This window comes from Monodon monoceros, unplaced genomic scaffold (genome assembly GCF_005190385.1).
Source record: "Monodon monoceros isolate NGI ecotype Baffin Bay Population unplaced genomic scaffold, NGI_Narwhal_1 Super_Scaffold_6, whole genome shotgun sequence".
Classification (NCBI taxonomy): domain Eukaryota; kingdom Metazoa; phylum Chordata; class Mammalia; order Artiodactyla; family Monodontidae; genus Monodon; species Monodon monoceros.
The window spans coordinates 96059091-96082826 of NW_021703783.1; the positions used below are offsets into that span (position 1 = coordinate 96059091).

The 23736-nt window shown below is 56.8% G+C and overlaps 1 protein-coding gene and 1 long non-coding RNA gene across 8 annotated transcripts in view; both read left to right on the top strand.

Moving 5' to 3' along the window:
- Positions 1–7111, top strand: part of PRR5 (proline rich 5) — a 50741-nt gene extending 43630 nt beyond the window's left edge. For 5 of the 7 annotated variants that reach the window (XM_029204722.1, XM_029204723.1, XM_029204724.1 and 2 more), the window contains 4 exons: positions 357–448; positions 869–1009; positions 4476–4611; positions 6154–7111. In XM_029204722.1, coding sequence (XP_029060555.1) covers positions 357–448; positions 869–1009; positions 4476–4611; positions 6154–6629 — 845 coding nt within the window. In that variant the 3' untranslated portion in view covers positions 6630–7111. The remainder of the gene's footprint in view (positions 1–356; positions 449–868; positions 1010–4475; positions 4612–6153) is intronic. The other 2 variants (XM_029204727.1, XM_029204726.1) reach the window with 2 other exon arrangements.
- Positions 7112–16448: 9337 nt separating this feature from the next.
- Positions 16449–23736, top strand: part of LOC114885196 — an 18750-nt gene continuing 11462 nt past the window's right edge. The window contains exon 1 of the long non-coding RNA XR_003791036.1: positions 16449–16531. This is a non-coding gene — a long non-coding RNA (uncharacterized LOC114885196). The remainder of the gene's footprint in view (positions 16532–23736) is intronic.

Below are 23736 nucleotides of genomic sequence, written 5' to 3' on the forward strand. Positions count from 1 at the left end.
ATGAGACAAGGGTGTGAGTGGAGCGCCTGTCAGGCTGTGCCTGTAGGGCTTGTGTGCAGAGGAAACAGACCCACCGGTACCTCTCTGCCCCAGGCCCTGCTTCATCTCCTTTCCTCCTGTCGGCTCTGAGGGGTTCGCCCTGCTACAGCCCCGTTTTATTAGTGGGGCAGCTGAGGCTCAGGGGGGTGAAGCTGGGCATCCGGGCCCATCACCCTGGCAGGTGGGGGGGCCCTCCAGGGCCCGGCCCTCAGCTCCCGCGTCCTCCTGCTGCCAGGAGAGGTGACTCGTGACCTGGGAAGGCGGGAAGCGTCTGCTGGCGCCCCTTAGGGTAATGGTGACGGTCCCTGTGCCCACAGGACAGAAGCTGCTGGACTCGCTGGCAGAGACCTGGGATTTCTTCTTCAGCGACGTGCTGCCCACGCTGCAGGCCGTCTTCTACCCGGTGCAGGTGAGCGGCTCCTGGGCCACAGGGACAGCTGATCCCAGCCTGGGGGTGGGCGCACCTCTGCCCTTGTTGCCACGTGTGGGCCATCTGCGCCTGCGCTCGCCCCCGGACCTCCCAGAACCTGCTCCCCACCCCCAAGACGGGCATAAGGCCAGCTCCATGCTCAGAGCCTCGGGAAGCCCTTAGCAGTACACAGTAGGCCGTGCCCGGCATGCAGTAGGGCTCTGTGTGTGACAGCCACCCTTCCCTTGCCTGAGGGAGCCACGTGGGGCCCTCTCTCCGCAGAACAAGGGTCATCTGGGGAGGAGGACGGGGTGGAAGGGGCCCTGAGGGTCAGTGGTCCGTCCCCGTATCTGGCCCCAGAACTGGTGGGGGCAGGGGAGCAAGGGTCTCACGTGATAGCGGCGGCCCCCACGTCCACAGGGCAAGGAGCCGTCGGTGCGCCAGCTGGCTCTGCTGCACTTCCGGAACATCATCACCCTCAGTGTGAAGCTGGAGGACGCGCTGGCCCGCGCCCGCGCCCGCGTGCCCCCCGCCGTCGTGCAAATGCTGCTGGTGCTGCAGGTGTGCGGGGCCCGTGGGGGCTGCGCTCAGCCCGGTGACGGGCACAGGCGGCACGTCCCAGGCTCCCCGGAGACAGCGCCTGAGATGTGGGTGTGGGGCCACGTGACTTCTCAACGGTGGGGGAGGGCGGGGGTGGGGAGGGACTCCCAGGAGAAACCTGGGAGGGAGAAGGAAGCAGCGGGGGCTGAGAAGGAGCTGGACGAAGGTGTGGGTTCATTCACAAGAAGGCCGGCCCGGGAGCCCACAGGGAGCCCAGGAGTGTGGACAGAGTATCCCTCGAGGGCTGCGGGGCCAGGCCTTTACTCCCCCATCGGTCAGTCACTGGGGTTGGGGGCCACCGCCTCCCACTCCCCACAGCGGTTCCAGACATTTCTGAAGGACCTTTCTGCAAACTGCTGCGCCCCAAGCCCTGTGGCAGGCACGGCACCCTACAGTTTGCCAGCCTGTCTCACTGTCACAGCCCCAGGATGAGCACCATCAACCACCCCATTTTACAGGTGGGGAAGTAGAGTCCTCGCTTGCCCGGAGCTGTGATGGCTGGGAGCCTGGCCTTCCCTGAGGCTGACAGGCTCCCAACCCTGTTCATTGTCCTGAACCCACCCATGCACGTGGAAGTCCTTCTAAATTTATGTCTGTGAGGTTGGTCCTGGGGCCCAGGGCAGCTGGTTGAAGATTCCAGAGCAAAGAAGGGGCTGATGAATGTGGACGTTAGCAGGGTCGAGGGGCTACACTCGGTGGGAGCCGGTGGTCGTCCTGGCGGCCACGCAGGGCAGCGACTGGCGGGACATTGCATCCCTCAGCCTATTTCCTCAAAGGATAACGAAGAGAAATCGACACAAAGTCCTCCATGGTGCACTTCCTCTTGGGGGCGGGAAGTGATGAGGCTGGGATTTCAAGCCAAGGAATAAGGTCTCATCTTGATCCCATGAACAGCACCCGGGTGGCGGCCAGGCCGGGGTGGTGCTGCCCCCTGGTGGTCGCTGTGCCTCATGCAGCTTCTGGGCTTGGCCCCATTTTCCCCCAGAGTGTCCTTCTACCCCTCCTGGGTGCGACCCCTACCCCCAACCACAACCCTTTGCTCTCGCCTTGGCCTCCACTTTGAATGGCCTTGTCCCAGCCCTGCGGTGAACCTGTCCCCACTGTTTTCAAGTCCCAGATGGATCTGAGGTCACAGCTACTGGTCAGCATATCTTTTGAGGGCCTACTATGTGCCCCATGCTTCACGTGCAGAATCAAAGCTCCTTCTCACCGGGGTCCCAGAAGCTGAGTATCAGCCCTGCATCTGAGCGTGGTACACAAATAATGCAGCCCCGGGGCCCGCATTTCCTCACTGGGCAATGGGGAGCAGAGACCAGACACCAGAAACAAATTCTGGGAATGAAGGGACACAAAGTTTGTGAAACGCCCAGCACAGCTCAGCAGTAATGTCACCCTCATCCATGGCGCTGTTGCTGGGGGCGGGGGCGGCTCCTCCAGGTTCATCTGGATGACTTCCGGGCGCACCCCCTCCTTGTCCAAACACAGCTGGATCCGTGGAGACTGTAGTGATGTCCCCGCTTTCGTTTCTCATGTTAGTCGTTTGGGTCTTCTCTCTCTTGTCCGTAGCTGGTCTGGCTAGAGGCTTGTGGATTTTATTGATCTTTTCAAAGCTTTTGGTCTTGTTGATTTTCTCCATCCATTTTTCTGTTTTCAATTCTGTTGATTTCTGCTGATTCTTATTTTTTTTCTTCTGCTCACTTTGGACTTGATTTGCTCCTCTTTGTCTAGTTTCCTAAGGTGGAAGTTTACAAGACTGCTTGTAGACTTTTTATATTCTAATGTATCCATTCAGTGCTATAAATTTCCCTCTAAGCACTGCTTCGATGCATCCTGATAATTTGGATGTTGGCGTTTTCATTTTCATTTAATTCAAATTATTTAAAAATTCTTCTTTGACCCCTGTGTCATTTAGAAGGGAGTTGTTTAATCTCCATGTGTTTGGGGGTTTTCAGTTATCATTGTGTTACGGATTCCTGGTTTAATTTCTTTGTGGTCTGAGGGCAGACATTGTACGATCTCTGTTCTTTTAAATGTGTCGAGGTGTGTTTTATGGCCCAGAATGTGGCCTGTCTTGGAGGATGTCCCACGTGAGCTTGAGAAGAATATGGATTCTGCCATTGGACAAGTTGTCTATAGATGTCAGTTATATCCAGTTGATTGATGGTGGTGTTGGGTTCATCTGTGTCCTTCCTGATTTTCTGCCTGCTGGATCTGTTTCTGAGAGGGGTGTTGAAGCCTCCAGCTAGGAGGATGGATTTCTCTGTCCTCGCAGCCCCGTCAGTTTTTGCCTCCGTAGTTTCCTGCTCTGTGTTAGGTCCGTACACATTAGGGATTGTTATGTCACCTCGGAGAAGTGATCTCTTTACCGTTAGGTAATGACCTTCCTTATCCCTGATAAATTGCTTTGGTCTGAAGTCTGTCCTGTCTGAAATTGACATGGCTGCTCGTGCTGTGATCCGTGTCATCACATACAATCCTGCACTCCCTTCTCGTCTGTGTGTGTCTTTAATAGTTTAAGTGGGTTTCTTGTAGGCAGTGCAGAGTTGGGTTCTCGCTGTCTTGAATCGTCGTTCAGCGTTAACCTGGGTGTATCTTGCTTCTTAACTGCTGGCAGCCCCTTGGGGATGATTCATGCGTTCAGAGACATCATTCGTTCAGCAAGCACTCACTAAAAACCTGCTGTGTGCCCGGCCCTCTGCCGGTGTCGCTGGGGACCCAGAGCTTGCCTCCTGGTCAGCTCACAGCTGAGTGGGCAAGGCCACGGCTGTCCCGTGGGCAGCCTCATTTTCCAGGCTTTGGCTCCAGTGAAATGGGAGGGGTGGAAAACCCTTCAAAGCTATGAATGAGGGGAGGTGTTGGGAGGGTCTGGACGGTGCCTGGCCGGGGAAGCAGTGTGGGAGGGGGAGGGGCGGCTCTATCAGATGGACGGGCCTTGACCGCTCAGCTTGGATACAGGCCTGGACCTGGGCCTGGCCCAGGGGGGCAGCCTGTCCTGCCTACAGTGCTCCTTGGGGCGAGGGAGTAAGGGTGCGGGTCCAGGTGAATGAGCTTGGCCCCCCAGGACTGCCCAGAGCCTCTGGGAAGCCAGCTCACGGAAGTGGACACACAACTGTCCCGAGGGGGAGGTGCAGGGTGCCCAGCCTAATTTGGCCACAGACCCCTTTCCCGCAGGCATCATGGTCTCCCAGCCACGCCGGCTCCTGTGTGCAGCGGGCAGCCACGAGGACGTTAAAGCAGGAGGGTGGCTCAGAGGCCCCAACCCGAGAGACAGCTGGGAAGGGAGGGGTGCGGGGCCACCACCACGGGGGCCAGGACCCCGGGGGAGGGGGAGGGCGCCGTTCGTGGTGGCCTTTGAGCTAAGCACGGCTGGCCTAGGGAGGCAGGGAACAGGCCGACCGGCGGACCCCCGCACCCCTCCCTCTTGCAGGGGGTGCACGAGTCCCGGGGGGTGACCAAGGACTACCTGCGCCTGGAGACGCTGATCCAGAAGGTGGTGTCGCCCTACCTGGGCACCTACGGCCTCTACTCCAGCGAGGGTGCCTTCACACACTCCTGCATCCTGGGTAGGTGTCGCCTGGGTGTGGGTGGGAGCAGGGTGACCCCTGGCCCCATCCACCTGTGCCCGGTCGGGGGCCCAGGCCTCCCAGGGGAGTCATGCAGAACCAGATGTGCAGCCACGGCAAACCTGTCCTGAGCATCCACCGGCCGTGCTGTGTGCGGGGCACCGGGCAAAGGGTGGGTCACGTGGGGTCCCTCCTTCAAGGGCTGACGTCACAAGTGGTGCTGCAGTGACTCCCCTGAGAGCCCGGCAGAGACCCCCGCACCCGCCACGGAGGTCACATCCGAGCTCAGTCCTGAAAGTCAGGAGTTGACGAGGGAGAGGACCCAGCACGTGCAAAGGCCCGGAGCCGAAGAAGTCCTGGCTTATTTGGGGACTCACGGGGGGTGTGGAGGGGTTGTGAAGTGGGCATGGCTGGGCGTCCTGGGGCTGCCTGGCCCCGTCGGTTCGTTCAGCACTGTAAACTGAACGCCTCCTGTGCGCCAGCCCCTGTTCTTGGTCCTGAGGGTTCAGGAGAGACCAAGCCCCACCCTCATTTGCTCTTGTCCACCAGGGGAGGCAGACCGATGAGTAAACCATCCCCAGATGAGTGCCCAAGGGGACCAGTGCCCAGGTGACGTGAGGGCCATGGGCGGGGAGCTCAGGGAAGGCCAGACTGGGAGCTGAAGGGCAGGGAGGATCCAGGCCTGGGAAGAAATGCATGAAGAGAACCGAGGGGACAGCGGTACGAGAGCTCATCAGGAGTGTCCCCTCGTCCAGAGGGCCCACCCACCTGCAGTTATAAAACCTGCCCAGCTAGCATGTCCCGGCTCCGGCGGGGCTCCAGCAGCTGGAGGAACTTTGAGGTCTGTGTGGCCCTGGACACCGAGACCCCTGCCAGGCAAAGAGGGAGCCTGTGTCCGGGACAGCCTCTGGTTCATCCCTCTCAGCCCTGCCACCTGGTGGTCAACTCTGGAACTGCAGGGTCCTGAGTGGGAGCCTGAGACCTGCCCCTATATCCGTCCTCTCCCACCCCCGGGGTCACCCCCCACACTCAGAATAAACCCCAGCCCTGACCTCATGTGCTGCCCCATCCGGGCACTTGCCACCGCCCGACCTGTGGCCCACCCAGAGGAGTTTCTAGTCCCACACACACACAGTAGGACTCCAGCTCTGAGGACAGGGGCTGTGTCTGCCTTAGCAAGTGCTTGGGTTTGTTGACTTTCCGCAGGTGAGGAAACTGAGGCACGTGCACAGGTCACTGGCAAGGTGCATGTTTGAACCCAGGCGGTTGACTTGAGGCCCCCTGCCCCCATTCCAGGCTGAGAGGCCAGACCGAGGAGAGAAGGAGGTCACGTAGGGATGGACCTAGTATCAGCTGGGGAGGAAACCCCAACTCCCCTCCAGGCTGCCCCAGCAGGATCTACACCGGTCGGGCTTTTCCCTGTAGCGGTCCCTTCCTGCAGAGCTGGGCGCAAAGTAGGTGCTTGCAGTGGGTGTTCCCTAGCATCTGGCCAGCCCCACCCTGGCCCCCTGCCTGATGCCCTGTCTGTCTGTCTGTATGCAGAGAAGCACTTCCTGCGCCGCTCCCGATCGGGGGACATCCTGGCCAAGAACCCGGTGGTGCGGTCCAAGAGCTACAACACGCCACTGCTGAACCCCGTGGCGGAGCACGAGGCCGAGGGTGCGGTGGCCGGCGCCACAGGCATCCGCAGGCACTCGGTCTCCGAGATGACGTCCTGCCCCGAGCCCCAGGGCTTTGCTGACACACCCGGCCAGGACCCTGCTGGGACCTTCGGACCCTCCCCTGCGCCCCCGTCGGGGCCCTGCCCCAGCAGACTGTACCCCCCAGCGCAGCCCCGTGAGCCTGGCCCAGGCCCGGCCCGCAGCTCACCAGCCTCCTCCAGCCCCGAGAACCTGGTGGACCAGATCCTGGAGTCGGTCGACTCGGGTTCGGAAGGGATCTTCATTGACTTTGGGCGGGGCAGTGGCTGTGGCACGTCTGAGTCTGAGGGGGCAGGGGGCCGGCAGAGCGTCGTGTGACCCAGGCCTTGTGTTTTTACTGACCCCGCGTGTACGCCTGTGCGGTGCGTGAGTGTGAGAGTTTTCTACTCTGTCCCGTCCAGTCCCCTGTCGGCCTCAGCCACTTTGGCATTCCTGAGTCTTTGTCGAAAAGACCGTCGCCGCCCGAGACCCCGGCACCTTTGTTCTGGGGCGTCAGGGGCTCAGCAGGTGCAGGGCAGCCTCCTGTGCGTGGAGCAGACCTGGCCGTTCCCTGCGCCCCAGCCTGCTCAGCCCCCCAGTGTCCACACCATGCAGACTGTGAACCCCTCAGCTCGGCCAGGACCCCAGAGAGACCCCCAGGGTCAGTGGCAGAACTGCCTCCCCGCCCCCCACTCGCCTCGGGCCGCAGCGTGACCTCCTGTGTGCACCTCTGTCCCAGACCCTCCACGCAGCCCGTCCTCGCTCGGCCTGGCGTGGCCGTGGGCGGGAAGCGGGTGGAATAAAACTTGTCTGCCCGGCTCTCGAGCTGTGTCTGCGATGCCAGGCCCTGAGGACGTTCTTCCAGGGTCCTCACCCTCGGGCTGCACCCGGCCTCACTGGGGTCTCCCCTTCCCGCTCCCAGAGGGCTTAGGTTCCCAGGGCCGGCTCTGAGCCTCTGGAGGGGGCCTTCCGGGCTAGGCGGGGAGACCCCCGACCCCGTTCCCAGGACTCCCCTCTCGCGGAGTTAACCTTTGGTTGGAGGTGGGATGTGGGTGCCCTACGAGCAGATAACAGGACAGACCCAGGGTGCGTGAGCCGGTGATTGGGGGTTGCTGGGAGTCGGGTGGTCAGGGAAGGGAGGTGGGCGCCTGGTGAGAAGTGTCAGCCCACGGGGGTCTGTGGGGGGGACACCAGGGGGGACAAGTTTCTCCTGTCGAGTGGGAAAAGCGAGCCAGGAGCCCCTGCTCCAGCCCAGGGAGGGGTGCGCAGGGGATGGCAGGGTAGGAGCGAAGCTTCGTGGTCTGATCTGGGGACGTACTGACTGCACGGGGCCTCGTGGCTCCTCAGCACTGGGAAGGTGCCCAGGGGCCGTGGCCGGGAGAGCGGAAGTGAGCCAGCCTCAGAGGAGCCAGGTGTGGGGGATGGGGCCAGAAGCCCATCCCCGGTCTGAGGACCAACGAGAATGTGGCCACTCAGCTCCGCTGATGGGGCTGAGATCCCTGAACCGCCCTGCTTGGCTCCCAGCTCCCTTACAGAACCCAGGATAGGCCTGGGACCGGCTGAGCCTGGGGTGGGGTGGGGAGTATTATGGGCAGGCTCCCCTCGAGACGGAAGGACCAGGCAAAGGGCAGAGGCTGAAGCAGGGGGCTGTCTGCCTGGGCTCTATTCCCTCCCCACCGCCCCGGCACTGGGCCCTGTCCTGCCCTCACCTCCCAAGTGTCGGGGGCTCTATCGTGGAGGTCTGAGCACTGCCACCTCATGGGCTGCTGGGCCTGCTCTGATACCTGGGGACTCTGCTGGCACAGGGCCCCACGCCCAGGCATGACCTTTGTCTGTGGGGGGCCCTGAGCTCTTTGACCAATCCCTCCACCCCAGGCGGAAGGGGAGCCCCAGACACCGGCCAGCCGTGCCTTCCCAGCAGTGCGGAGACAGAACCCGGGGAGGGGGTGGCTGCTGAGCCTGGGTCCCGCAGCAGCTCCAGACACCCAGGCGGGGCCTCCAGCTGGGGCTGCCCCCGCTCCCCCCATAAAGGGGTATCCCATCAAGGTGGGCTTTGAGTGTGTCCATGTGTTGAACCCACTTGTTCGAAAAATGTTTGAGGTACTCTACATCAAAACATCTTGCTATAAATTGGTAACTTATAAATGAAAAATTAGGACCAGGGAACACATAAATTCAGATAGAAAACCAGCTATTGCTGTTCCCCCCAAATCCACAGAACCTTCACGTACAGACGTATGGGCCTTGGTTTAAGATGAAACCCAGGTGTCCCATCCAAGAACCAAACCTTACAATGAAGGTCACATCACCGACCGTGTCTCACTTTGGCCACCAGGGAGCTCAGGCCAAGCCCCAAGCTAGCTGTGGCCAAGGCCGGCCTATGGCCCTGTGTCCGCCCCACCGACCTACCCACCTCCCACCCCCGAGTCCTCTCCCCACCTCCTGTTTCCCCACCCATTCACGGCACTTGTCACTCTGTAATTAAGGGTGGAAACAGGGACTGTGCGGTCGGAAGCTTATGTGGTGCGGTTTTCTTTCACAGCAGAGTGGAAAGAGACAGTGGATAAACTACCTCTGCCTTGGAGGGACCAGAGCCCAAGAGAGGCTCGGAGGTTTTAGCTCATGGGAGACCCCTCTGGAAGAAATGAATTTGTTATTAGCTTTTCTCCCCACTAGAAGGCAGCCCCATGTGGCCAGGAGGCCCCCCTGCCCTGTTCCCACAGAGCCCTCAGCCCCAGGTCAGTGCCCAGCACATGCTGGTTGCTCAGTTAATTGAAGGTTGATCTGGCCTCAGCATGAGCAGGGGAGCCTTCTTCAGAGGATGGTCCGTCTGCATCTCCAGGGCTGGGGTGCAAGAGACCAGCTCACTGTTTTTGTCTTTTTCTGGTTTATTTGTTATAGGTCTTCCAGGGGACCCTGATGACCACGCTCGCCTTGCCTTTACCTCTCAGATGCAGAGTCTCAGGCCAGTCCACACCTGCTGATGCTGGATCTGCATTTCGGCCAGATGCTGGGGGTCCGCGTGCTGTGAGCTATGCGGCTGCGCTCGGGGTCTGAGGTGGGTGTTCCGAAGGCATCTGGAATGGAAGGTCCCACTAAATAATGAAAGTCAACAGCACTTCAGGCGGAACAGCCAAAAAGCAGATGGCGGAACATCCCTTGTAGTCAGAGTAGGACGTCTGTCCCCTCGTGTCCAGCAACCTGCAGCAGGGGTGCTCGCTGTGGAGAGGATGTGCTCACGGTGAAGGGGGTACGAGGGGCCACGGAGAGCTGCACGTCCAGGAGATCTGGGGGAAGTGAAAAAGATGTTATTTAAAAAACACACTTGGGGACTCTCCATCAGCACTGAGTGGGGGCCATTCTCCACCTCGGGGGGGTCTTGACCTGCCCTGTGTACCTCCTTCGGGCGTCCCGGGAAGCCCAGGGACACTGTCTTAGAATAGTGTTTTCACAATAAAATGCATAGGATGACGAGGAAACCAGCTATGCTGACGTACAACCTTGAAGGTCTCTTTAAAATGTGTGACTGGTGGTGCCTTATTAACTCTTCAGTAGACAGATCTCCTGCAGGTCACCTGCTGACCGGGGTTGGGGTGGCGATGAGTGGAACCAGCAACCGCTGGGTGTGACGTCAGCACAGTCCCCACCTCTGCTGGTGACAAGCCGATCTGTCGCAGAGAGGCTGCCCGCCACTCCGAGGTCAGTTAGCCAGCACAGAGCCGTCGCTTTTGCCAAGTTTTGTCCCCAGGCAGCGGGGAGTCTGAGAGCTGCACTCCAGACCCTGCCGCCCACCTCCACACTCCCCTCTGCTGGGGCCTTGTAAGCCCTCCAGTGTCTGCTGGCCTCCTCTCCCCACCAGAGGAGCTGGACTCAGACCTTCAGGGAGTAAAGGGCACACAGGATACAGGCTCCCTGCCCACCACCCTAGAGGCCCACAGTCTCAAGGGATAGCTGGTTCCAGGAACATTGCTGGTAGAGTCCGGAACTCCTGCCGGGTTGGGGGGGAGGGAGGAAGGGAAATTGGCTGTTGGTGTGTGTGTGTGTGTGTGTGTGTGTGTGTGTGTGTGTGTCCCCAGGACCTATATTCTTGGGAACACAGTCCTTGATGTGATGGGACAGCAGTGAAAACTATGTACAGCTGCGGGAGGGGAGGGTGTCCATCAGTGGACGGCGGATAAGCAAAACGTGGTCCCTCCATTCAATGAAATATGACTCAGCCTTCAAAAGGAAGGACATTCTGACATGTGCTACACCGGGGATGAGCCTTTCTAAGTGAAACAAGCTAGTCACAAGGACAAATATTGTAGGATTCCACTTATATGAGGCACCTAGAGGAGGCAAGTTCATCAAGACAGAAAGTAGATGGTGGGGACCAGGGGCAGGGGGAGGGGATGTGGAGTCAGTGTTTATGGGGACAGAGTTTCAGTTTCCTTTTTTTAAAACTTTTTTTGGCGGGGGGTGCGGGGGTACACCACACGGCATGTGGGACCCTAGTTCCCTGACCAGGGATCGGACCCGCATCCCCCGCATTGGAAGCGCGGAGCCTCAACCACTGAGTCCCGAGTTTCGGTTTTGCAACGTCAGTGTGCTTAACAACGCTCACTGTAGACTTAGATGTGGTTACGACAGTAAATGTTATGTTACGTGTGTTTTACCACATTAAAACACGCACGCGTGCACACACACAAGAATGAAAGGAAGAAGGGGGGAGGGGGGATGAAGAATTCCCTTTCTCCTAGCAGTTCCGCAGCGCTTGCCTTGGGGAGTGTGGGCGGCCCGTGTGGAGGGGAGCAGCCTTCCAGCAGGGAATCGTGTTGCCAAAGCTCAGGCATGTCCAGCAGTGAAGTGGGCAGTACTCTTGGGGAGGCTGGGAGAAGTGGGGAGGCTGCTGGACAGAGGAGCATGTGCCAGGGATGCAACGGGCACAGACTCAAGATAAGTCCCTAAAATCACGATGGTCTCCTGCTCCCTGCTTCCCGAGCACACAGAAGGCCCACACTTCCTGGTCCCCTTGGGGCTGGGTGGGGTGCTGTGACCACCTCTGGCTAGCGACTCCTGAGCAGAGGGCCCCTTTGGCTCTGGATCTTTTCATTGCCAGGCAGAGACCCTCCAGAGCTCTCCTTTTCTCTGTGTGGTGATTGGCACTCTCCAGATGGGGCTGCTCCGGCAGGCCGGGTCTCAGGGGGCTGTGGATGGGTAGCGTGCATGAGAAGTAGACCTAATTTGATGTAAGCCCATGAGACTGGGGATATTTGTTGCTGCAGCATAACCTGGCATGACTAACTGATACACTCCTCTTTCCCAAACACTCTAGAGGAAGGTCATCTGTGGATGGGGAGAAGGCTGATGCTGGCATATGGCATTTTATTTATTTATGTGTGCTGCATACCCCTCGTGGGCAGAGCCAGGACCCGGGGTTCTGGTCCTGAATTGGTCACTACCTTGCTGTGTAATATTGGGCCAGTCACACATTCTCAGATTCCTCATCCATAGTGAGGATCTTTCCAGATGTAATATTCTGTGACCGAGGATATTTCTCTGCTAGTCTGTACACTATGGACGCGCGCAGAGCAGGAGCTGTAAGATCACAAACCCCGAGATACCAAGCGTCCTTGATTAAGAAGCTCTGCAGGGCCTCCCTGGTGGCGCAGTGGTTGGGAGTCCACCTGCCGGTGCAGGGGACGCGGGTTCGTGCCCCGGTCCGGGAGGACCCCACGTGCCGCGGAGCGGCTGCACCCGTGAGGCGTGGCCGCTGAGCCTGCGCGTCCGGAGCCCGTGCTCCGCAACGGGAGAGGCCGCAGCAGTGAGAGGCCCGCGTACCGCAAAAAAAAAAAGAAAGAAAGAAAGAAACTCTGTGCAGATGACAATGTATGGGGCCCGACAAGCACTTAATGGATTTTGACCTGAAGGTGATAATGACTTAATAAACTGATGGTTTCACCCAAGAACCCTTCTCCTCATTGACAGACATGTTTGCAGAAAACTCAGAACTGCTTTAACAGACTGTAAAAAGCTATAAAAATGTAAAGCATCATCGACATCATCACGAGAAGAATTTCTCATGTTGGCATTTCTCTTTTCACTGTGGGGATTTATGTCAGCCTGTGTTCGGCAGGGGAGGAGGGACAGGGTAGCACGAAATAGGAGGGTGCAGAGGATAAGGCAGGGCTCTTATCTGCAAGCAATGGCAGTAGATTCTGCTGATTACCCAGAGAAGGAGTTTATTGAAGGAGGTTGGGAGTTCCTAGAGCTGTCAGGAGGTGGGAGAGCCAAGCTCGAGGCTTACCTTCCAAATGCCTCAAACCGTCGCATATGACAGGCCTGGTGGGAAAACTGCCACTACTGCACCACTGCACAGGGATACTCACACCCCACAGAGATACTCCCATTGCCCGGAGAGGCTGCTATGGCACAGAGATGCTCCCACCACTCAGAGATGCTTCTACCACACAGGGATGCGCTTACCACATAGAGATGCTCCCACCCCACAAGGATGCTCCAGTTGTACTGGACCAAACCCACAACGGTCACCAGCACCAACAGCAATCACGTCCCAGGTATTTAAACTTGTACCCACTGCAGCGTCAACCCCCACCCCCAGCTGAACATCCGAGGCTGCCCTTTCCCATAATAAATTGCAGGGCCACCTCCTCTCTTACGGTGTAGTTTGCAATGGTGGAGCCTAGTCAATGTCTGGGTCCTGGCTGCAAAGGACTCTGGGTAAACCCGTGGTCTGGCCACCTCGGGTGGAGAGACTGGTAGGACAGGGAATCCCAATACAGCAAGGGCATTTGAAAGGTGCACGGTGTCAGGGGACACAACCAGCGTTCCAGCCTGATGTCAAAAAAGCATCAAGAATGTCACGTGCTCAGTTTCAAATCAAAAGAGTTTCAACAATTAGGTCCAAGCAATCACAGAAGACATCGTGGAGTGAGCATATGGGTTGTACTCAGTTTGCAGAGAAGTGGTTTGCAGTTTGCAGTCGACGCTAACAACCAAAGGCATTTGCTCTAAAACTTGGACCAGGGCACATGATAGGAGGGCAGGGAGTCGGGAAACCTGGCTGGGGTTCCTGGCTTGGCTACACAGCAGCAGAGAAAACCCCTTACCTCGCTGGTCTGCGCCCTTAAGGGGGAGGGTTGGAACACGATCTCCCAGATGCCTTTTGGCTCAGCCTATTTTGGTTTCATGGTTTTAATAAGGTTCAAAGCAGACCACGTCTTGGCTCAAGCAGCTGGCAGGGAGAGTTAATTTGGGAAAAAACAAATGAGAAGTCCAAGACCAGGGGTCTTTCTTTCCTCCTTCCTTCAAGTTCCCATCCCCCACTGCTTATTGATGTGGAATTTGCTGCTTGGGGGAAAAGCAGCTCTCCGACTTCATAAACATTTGTACCGAGAGCAAATTTAATAAAGCTGAGAATAATACCATTCAGATGTAATTCCTTCATTTTGCATTATTATTCTTTCTTTTCTATCGCAAAGCATTTGAAATGCAAGGAGTTATTGTTATAGCTACAAAAGGAAATGACTAACCGGTGGGTTATTGATTAGATGTGCTTGGGGAAAAACAGAAGAACCAAAAAGGGAGCTGGCCTGGGTCTCACAGTTTCTTTCTACTTCTTTTTCCTTTTATTATGAAAGGCAGGATACACCTGCATTCTTTTCCTGACAATCATTCCGTATGATTGCTTTATTGTATATATTTAAATATCACTAAGCTATGGTAGTGGAATTTGTATGAGATTTTCACAAAACACAAATGCGAGGAGGGTGGCATTCCCCCTGACATGTCTTAATACCACGGAATTACTCTGCCAGCCGTAGACCATCCGGGGGGTGTTTTCTCTTACTTCTGTCCAAAGTCGCTTTTTGAACCAGAAAACCTGCAAATTGTCCGGCTTTCATGAGACCCATCTGACACTGATAATAAAAGGTGTTTACATTCCACAAAAGGAAAAGAGAAACCAGTGCAAAGCACTAGACGAAACCCATCAAGTGTGAGTCCCTGGCCTTAGGCATCCTCTTGATTTCCTTGTCAAGTTTTGAGAGGGAAGAAGAGTTTCGACCCAGAAATAGGCCCCCTTCCTGATCCATCGAGGGGCTCAGGTATGCATGAGACTCAGAGGTCAGGCAGTACCATAGATGCTTCTGCTTTCTCACCACCAAAGTCCACTGGGAGCAAGGAAGGTACAAATAACATGCAAGTGTGCCGTGTGAGGTGAACAGGCCCACGTGCTAGGATGGTTACAAATTCTTTGCACAGAAACAGGCAGCTGCTTGAGTGACGGTAGAGAGAAACAGTGGTCATTCATTCATTCATACTGACTGGCGATAGTGGCTACCATGTGCCGGACCCAGGGCTAGACAGTGGAGATACTGCAGCGAGCAAACAGCCTCATGGTTCATGGCTACCATTAGCACGACTGGCTTGAAGCTGACTGTCTTGACTTTGGGGAGGATAAGGTTTTGGTCTGTCTAACTCCCTTCCTATCCCTGGAATGATCATGTGTCTTGGGCTCAGCCATCCTGGGCTTCCCTGGGTTTTTTTTTTCTGCTAATGCTGTCAGGAGAGAAACTCTTTGCAATTTGGCTAAAAGGTATAAAGATATTTTATCAGAGGGCATTTTGGTTGTAAGAAATAGAAAATTCAAACTAGTTCAAACAGTAAGAGAATTTATTGGTGCATTTAATGAGAAAGTCTGGAGGAAGTGTGGGCCCCCCGGGTGGGTTTGATCCAGGGGCTCTGCAAGGTCACCAAGGACCCAGTTCCTTGCCATCTCTGTTTTATCCTAAGCCTAGATCCCATTGTGGTCACAGGATGGCTTCTTGCTATTCCCAGTGCACTAAGCTTCTCATCTAAGTTGGGGGAGAGAAAAGGACAGAGCAGGATTTGTTCTTCCCCAAACTTCCAGGCAAAGGCCAGCTCCTCCCACCAACTGGAGTGTCCTGAACTGCTCACTGTGGCCCAGCGAAGGCCTGCGTCACTGGCTCGGGCCCAGTGACTTCCGGAACCGGAACCAGTCACTGTCACAGCGTGTGATATTATGCCAGCTGGCCTCTGCAATCAGATCCCCCCTCTAGAAATGGGGAGGGGTCAACACACCTGATTGTCTTGGCTGCCGTACACAGGCCACTGGGGACCACAGAGCCCACCACACGTCACCCCAGAGCTGCCAGCAGCCGTGCCACCTTCCACGCAAGGCAGTCTGGGATTGTGCAGCCGCTAGCGCCGGCCCCCTCACGCAAGGCAGTCTGGGATTGTGCAGCCGCTAGCGCCGGCCCCCTCCCCCAAGAGCAGGAAGGGGGAGGGACATGAGCAGGGGCACGGCAGGATCGCATGGAAGGATGCCCCTGGCTGCTGTGCTAACACAGATGGAAAGGGGCAAAGGGCAGAAGCCACGAGATGCATTAGGAGGCTACTGCAGTGAGTCACGTGGAGATGCTGGAGGCCTGGACCACGTGGGCCAGTGTGGGTGGACAGAAGTGGTGGCACTGTGACATGTTTTGAAGGAAAAGCTATCGGGACTCATCCAGGGACCACGCATGGGGTGTGAGGGAATGAGGGGAGCCAAGGATGCCCCGACGGGTTTGGAAGGGGCTGGTGGAGAACCGAATGGGAAGCCCAGGAGAGGAGCCCACGTGGACGTGTGGGGATGTCAGGTGGGCAGTCAGAGGCAGGAGGCTGGAGTCGGGGGACAACAGTTGGGGATCATCTGGTATAGGCTATATTGAAAGCAGGAGGCTGGGGAGTAAATGAAAACAGGTGCAGCCCCAGTCCCGGGCGCCGATCTTCAGAAACCAGGGAGACGGGGAGGAGGCAGCGGAGACAGAGCTGCAGCCAGAAGGGGGCGCCAGACACCGGGCCTGATAGAAATCCACGCTTAGAAGTCACCTCCTGACCGGCTCTCCGGGTGGGAATGCGATCCTATCGGAGGACCAGTCACCCTCTTGCCTGGGGCCCCGGAACGTCAGTGGCACCTCTAGGGGTATCTGGGCCCCAGCCTGGTCTTTCCTGAGTACATGACCCCCGCCTCAGGGCCGGAACAGTGACTTTGCCCATGCGCAGAAATGCAGGCATAGCCCGCAATGACTCTGGGCCACTCAGGTCCTGTGCTCCGGGGAAACACCGCTGGCTGGGTAGCGCGAGGGGCGGGGCCTGCACGGAAGCCATGTCCGGGGCGGGGCCAGGTGAGTCGCGGGCTGAGCCGAGCCCAGGTGAGGCACCGGCGGAGCTGTAGTCAGGTAAGGGCCATTGTCCGCGGGAAGGAACCCGCCTGGGCCCAGGTGGGGACGCAGCGCGGGTTCTGGGGCTGGGCCCATTGCTCAGGCGGGCAAGCCGAGGCGGGGAGGGGGGCGGGGCCACCTGACGCGGCGCGGAGACGGGCGGGGACCCCGGAGCCCGCCCTCGCCGCCGCGGGTTCCCGGCCCCTCCCACACCCCAGCCCCTACCTTACCCCACCCCCGTTTTGCAGGAGCGCGCGCTCCTCTCCCACTCCTCCAGTCCTGTTCCCCCGCACCCTCCCTGCACCCTCGCTTCTCCCACGGCTGGGCCGTCTCAGCCCAAACTTTCACCGTTCCCCCATTTTCCTCCCCAAATTCAGGGTCTCCGATCCTGCCGGGTGCACATCATTTCCCTCAGCTCCAACTTGGGAGGCAGGAAGCATCGCTCCGCTTCACAGATGAGAAAACTGAGGCTGCGCAGTTGTTGCGCTGATTCAGACTCAGAGGCCCCGGCTGGGGGTGCGGGCCCGCTCATCACAGGGGATGGACCCCCAAGACTTAATATGCCCAAAACTTAAATCAGCCTCCAAAATCGACAGTTAGGGGAGAGGCCCTGGACGCTTTCACTTTTCCCAAACCTTGGCCCGGTGCCACTGTCAACCGCACTGGCTTGGGGGTTCCCCAGGTCCTGGCAGGTGTGTGAAGAGTGGAGGCTAAGGCTCCAGGAGAAGGAAGCAGGGTGGGAGGGGAGGAGTTCCTCAGTCCTTGTCGGCGGGGTGGGGACCTGGCCTTGGCTGTCTGGAGGCCACAGACTTTGAGGTTTTGTGACGGAGGCTGTGTGGATTCCAGAGCACGCGGTGCTTATTGCCGGCGAAATGCAGTGTTGACGTTTGTCCTGGTGAGAGCTCAAAATCTAAGACTCAACAGTAAATATCCTTTGGTCTCTCTCTGTTGGTGGTTTTAGGGTCTTGTTTGCGAGTTTCTCCTTTAATGCAGTGATGTTAAACCATTTCTCAAACCAACAGCACGGCAGGGGCCGAGGGGTGAAGACGGACACAGTGCACTGGCCTGAGCCGGGCTAGTCCTTGTGGACAGCCACCTCCCCAGTCCCCTGTCCCTGGAGGACTCAAAGTCTAGCCTCTGTGTGACAGAGGGAAGCCAGGGGCTTGTGGGAAGTCAGGGAGGGCTTCCTGGAGGAAGTGACCGTTGAGTTGGAAGATGGGTGAGAGATAGGCAGGGAAGGGTGTGGCACACTGAGGTTACACAGAGGCTGGGGGACTGTAGTTGGCTGGGGATAAGTCACATGTGAGGTGGGGGTAGAAATACATGCGGAGAACCTGACAGGTGGTCAGGTAGAGCCGGTAGGAATTTACTTGGTTGATGCCATTGAGTTGCTGAAGTGCAACCTCAGTGAGATGTTTTGTTTGTTTGTTGTATTCATTTGTTTAATTTTTAGGTTGCGCATATAAGTGAAAAAGTATTTGTCTTTCTCTGACTTACTTCACAAAGCATAATACCTTCCAGGTCCATCTGTATTTTTGCAAATGGCAATATTTGATGCTTTTCTTTTTATGGCTGAGTAATATTCCACTGTGTATATATGCTACATCTTTATCCACTCATCTGTTGATGGGCGCTGCAGCGAGATGTTTTAAGGTCTGGAAACTTGACTAAACATCCCATGGATCTTGGCATCTCCCTAACAAGCCAGTTCCAGCTGAGTCGGTTGTGGGCACGCCATGGATGGTGGCTTCCAGCAAGAGCTCAGCCACCTTGGAAGTGCCTGACGTGCATACCCATTCCCTGATTTTATCCTCTTTTACTGATGGCGAAACCAAGGCACAGAGGCAGCAGGAGGGGGAGAATGAACCACAGAGGGAGTCAGAGACCTAGTTTTGGAGCAGGTCACTTTCCCTCTTGGGGACTCAGCCTCCTGACCTATAAAGTGGCCGCCCTTGGCCATCCTTCCCCAAAAGCATCACGGGCACCTTTGCTAATGGCTCTCAGGCCCTAACTGTCCACTTGATTGGATCACTCCTCACTCACACCAGCCTCATGAGGCAGGGGCTGTTACTGTCCCCTTTTACAGATGAGGAAACTGAGGCAGGGATGTTTAGATGACTTTCTGAGGTCACATGGCCAGTGAATGGAGAGCCAGGCCCCCTGTGCTGTGGCTGCAGCATTCATGCCCTCCCCACCGGGCCAGCCGCCTCCCAGGGCCCTGAGGTCTGTCTCCTGGGTGGAGACATTCCAAGCCTGCCAGTGACTGCCCTTCAAATCTAAGTGAGAATAGCTTTGGGATATGAAAATGATGCTTTCAGTTTCTTTTCAGATAAGTTACTTTTCCCTCAATCCTTTGATTAAAATTGATGCTCAAGGAAGATGTGCCACATGTATCCAGAAGCTTCCCGGGCCGCCCAGGGTACATCTGAGGGTCCCCTTCTGGGCCCGGCACTGAGGGAGGGGAATGACCTCAGAGATGTCCGTGTGGGGCTCCGCTGCAGGGTCCCGTCCCAGCCATCTGCCTGGAGGCTCCCAGAGCTGCTGGCAGCTGGATCTGGCCACTGTCCCGGTTTCTGTGTCCCTGAAAGGCAGGAGACCAGGCTGAGTTGGGTCCTCGTTTTCTCACCTCTCAAATGGGCGTCAAGCAGCAGGGCGTCCTGAAGCTCAGACGGAATAACATGGGTGCCCAGTACCGGTAGAGAGTGCACTGGTTAACAGCTGGTGCTGGAGCCTGACGCCCCGACCCCCGTCCCGGCCATGTGACCGTGAGAGGAGCTGGCCACTCCGAGCCTTGGCTTCCCCATCTGTAAAATATGGACAGTGTTATCACCTCCTCCTAGGGTTCCCGGGAGAAAGAAACAAATGGGTTAATGTGTGCAAAGTGCCTAAAACAGGGCAGGGCACCTGTATAGGTGTTTACACTTAGCAGTACTCATTGTCTCGCCTCCCCCCAACCCTGCGCCCAACCAGGGAAGACGTGTGGGGACGGAGCTTGTGCGGAACCTCTTCCTGCCCCGGGGCGGGGTGGGGGAGGGGGGCAAACGGTTCTTTCTTCAGTGACCCTGGACAGAGGAGGGCATGAGAAGTTTGTTTCAGTCGGAGCCTGTGACTGTTCCATTGAAGCCACTGATTTGGCAGGTCAGGAGTCCAGAAGCTTCTGGGGAGCTGCCCCTTCCCTCCCCCGACCTGGTCATAAAATTAAAACAAAGGAAACCGGTGGCCAGGAGGCTGTCTGGGCTGGGGCGTTCGTCATCCACAGAAAAATGGCCTGTTGGGATGTGGACCAGCAGGGCATGTGTGGGACTTCTGGAAAGCACCTCCTCTCTGGGCCACGATCTCCATCAAGTTCTGGGGACCTCTGAGGCCCCTGCAGCTGTGAGGGTCTCTGCTCCCACCCGTGTCCCTAAAGCTCCCAGGTCTGTGCTGTTGTAACACCTTGCATATTAGGTAGGAGGGCTGATGGATTTGTTTAAGTTTTTCCCGTGATGGAGAATTTGATGTTCAAAAGGAAGCAGACATCCTAGCATCAGCCACTACCACGCTGCAGCAGCGCCACCTGCTCTCCCCTCCCCACTCCCCCCACCCTGCTCACCCCCCCCCACTTACCCCCTGCTCCCGTGTTATTTTAATACTCATGCTCCATAGATACTGCAAGGTGCCTCCACTTTTATAACATGACCGCAATATTATTATCACACTTAAAACAATGAACAATAATTCCTTAATATCCAATACCCAGTTAGTATTCAGAATCCCCATTGCCTCAAATATAAACATTTCTTTTATTTTCTGTCAGGATCCAAATAAGGTTAATCTATCTTCTGACCATTGCCTGGCCTCTTTAGGAGTGGTCTGTACGTGGCTTCCACAGCCCTGGTGACCGTTACCATGCATTTGCCTCCAGGGTGCCCGACCTTTCAGCGTGATGTCACACCTGCCCTTTATTTGATCCTCATTGTGGCACTGGTGGGGCAGGGCTTGTGCCCATTTCACAGATGGGGGAGTGGGGTCTGAGAAGAGCGGACCAGCCTCACTGAAGAGGCACCCTGAGGAGGGGAGTACATGGGCTGGAGCCCATTCCTCTGACTCTTCGTCTGTGCTGTGTGCTCACAGCGCTGGCACAGGCGCTGGGGGCCAACGCTGCAGAGGTACAGAGGGGTCTGTGGATCGGGTACACAGGGGATCAAAACCAGATCCCTGGCTCTGCAAAGTACAAGTGGCCTGACCTTCCCCGGGGACTTGGGGTGTTTTTCTCTCTGGCTTCATCGGGGGCAAGTCTTTATTTGACCCGGCTAAACTGTAACCAGATCTTTCTATACAGAAGCATCTGAAGGTGGAGTGTTGGTTTATGGGGGCCCCGTGGATACCACTTCGCTTTCCAAGGAGGCCAGTGAGGAGGTACATTTGGATTCAGACTCAATTATTGAATTGGACTTGAGCCAATGGTAGTAATAGAAACCACAGGGATCATTTACTCCCTGCAGGAGCTGTGTGTTCCAGCTAGAGGGGACCGCATGTGCAAAGGCCCTGAGGCAGGAACAGCTTGGCATGTTTGAGGAGCAACCCTGAGGCTTTTGTGGCTGGAGCAGAGACAATGTGGGTGGCGTGGAGTGGTATGAGATGAGTTCCTGAGGGCGGCGGGGCCAGGCCACAAGAGTCTTTCAGGTGGTTGTAGGGGTTTGAATTTTATTCCAAGAACTACAGGACGCTGTTGGCACTCAGAGGGTGTCATGGGAGGTGTGGAGTAAGTAGTTGGGATATTCGAGTTGAGAGCTGGGGGAGAGGTCTGGGCCTGAGATCTGGGTTTGGGGGTGGAGAGCCTGGGATTTAATATGCCTTAGGGAGGAGAGGAGAGGACCCAGGGTCCCCCCACCCGACAGGTCTGAGTATGGATGATGGAGATTATGGCAGAGCCCCCAGCTGTGTCCTCTTCCGGGACAGAGCAGCCTGGGATGGCAGACAGTGGAGCGAGCAAGGTGGGCAGTGGGAGTGACCTGGGGCAGGGGGAGGTGTTGGTGAGATGGGCCAGGAAGGCTTTGAATGCTAGGCTCTGCTGTGTACACTTTGCCTGCTCTCTTGTTCAACAGACACCCCAAGTTCCTTTCATGTCCTGGGTTGGATGAGTGCTGGGGCTCAAGCGTGAGTCAGAAATGGCCCCGGCTGTGAGGGAACACACGGTGATGGGTCAAGAAGGACACGTGGACACCTGGTGAAGGCTGATGAGGGCTGCCAGAGTTTGGAGGAAGCCCCTCTCCCAGCCTGTGGTAGGTGTGGGGTCTGGGAGCATCCTAACGCTTTTGACTGTAACAGACAGAAAACCCAGCTCTAAACCAGCCCAAAAGTCCAAGCGGCCATGTTGGCCCATGTAGCTGAAATGGTCTGGGGATGCTATGGAGATCAGGTATGGCTTGATCAAGGCTGAGCAATTTCCTGCCCTTTTTCGTGGGCTGCTGGATCTTCGGGGTGGCAGCAGATTGGCTCCAGCCATTCCAGGCCTCATCTTTATACACAGCTGTGTGGAGAGAAACTGCTCCAGTGGCCCTCTCAGGACAGCAAGTGATCTTCTTTCCCAGAAGCACCTGGAAAGCTTTTCCTGATACCTCACGGGCCTGAATGAACCTATATCTGTGGCCAGGAAAGTTGCCGTGTGCTGACTGGCTCAACTTGGCTTCCTCAACAAACCTTTGAGAGGGGAGATGGGCTTCCTCTTAGGTAATCAGGCAGGCTGGGAGGTGGGGTGGGTCAGCTCCTTGCAGCTGGAGGGCTCTGCAGGTGAGGGGTGCACACCTGAGCGAGCACCTGGGTTCCGTGGGCAGGGCCACAGGGATGCTGGGGAGGGGAACGGCCCCAAGTCTCAAGGCTGGTGTCTAAAAGAACCACAGGTCTCTCTGCAGACCCCCCCTTGTCTTTTCAGAGTGCCCACTGTCCCTGGGACTTGTGGGCAGGCCTCTGACGAAGTCCTGTAGCAGGTCACAGCTCATTTGGACCTTGCTGCTGCCACCTTTGGGTATCACGCCCAGGTTCCAGTGGCTTCTGGCCCCGCTACCTGCACAAATGATCTACATCTGTCTTCTCACCAGTGTCGGGGACCCAATGGTGTTTGTGATAAAGAGTGGGTAGTGGGGTCTGTATAAATAAATTTGTGACATAGCTGAGACAAAAGGGTGAAAATGACTCTTCATGGGGTGCAACCTGGAGACTCTGGAATCCCAACTCAGGCAGCCCCCTTCTCAGCCCCTGCCCCTCATGGCTTGACTTTGCCCCCCCCACCCAGGTGGGACCCTGTGCCAGCCCCCTTCTCTCTGGGTCTCCGTGACCTCCCTGTAAATACAGGGTTAGGCCTGGATGGCCCTGAGCCCGCCTCTCTTCCCCGCAGAGGCCTGTATCAGACGCCCCGTCCTGAGCCTAAAGCCGAGAGCCAGGTCCTACAGATACGGCCGAGGGCTCTTGCTCTGTGCGCCCCGCACATCGTCCGCGCCACTCAAATTAAATTTGGTGCTAATTTGCCCGAGGTAAGTAGGTGATAATTTGTAGCTACAGCATTAAGATAATTGCTGTGAGGGTCTATTTGTGTAATGTGCAAATATATTTTCATAGCAACAAACCATTTTGCTATGAATTATACATAGAACTGTTGGGTGATTTGAAGCCTCTTTTGCGTGCCGGCCGTGTTGTGCCTGCCCTGGTCCGTGGCTTTAGCCGGCGCGGGCTCGCGATGCTGGTGGCTCCTCGGTGCCCACGTCCCCCATCCTTGGGCCACGGAGCCTGGCTCAGAGGGAAAGGGCTTAGCAGCAAGAGGTTCAGGAAGGAGTTGAGGCGTGTGTGGACTCAGGTGGAGAGCAAGGCAGGTCGGGGGTGATGGAGCTGCTGCTCTGAAGCCCGCTGCCGAGGAAGAAGGGTCCATTTGTAATGTCTGGTTGATTCTCATTTGATTTCAGCATTTACAGAGGCCCGTATATGCCGGGCCTGGTGCTCAGGGATCCCGTTTGATCGAGTCCAAGCCCCACCTTGTGGGGGTGGTGAGGGAGCCCCCCAGTCATGTTAACTAAAGGATCACAGAACCATGTATCCACTCGTACCTGGTGGAGAGGTGCAAATGACGGGTACCAGAGGGTTGAATGATGGGTACCAGAGGGGTGAATGATGGGTACCAGAGCTGTGAATGATGGGTACCAGAGGGGTGAATGATGGGTACCAGAGCTGTGAATGATGGGTACCAGAGG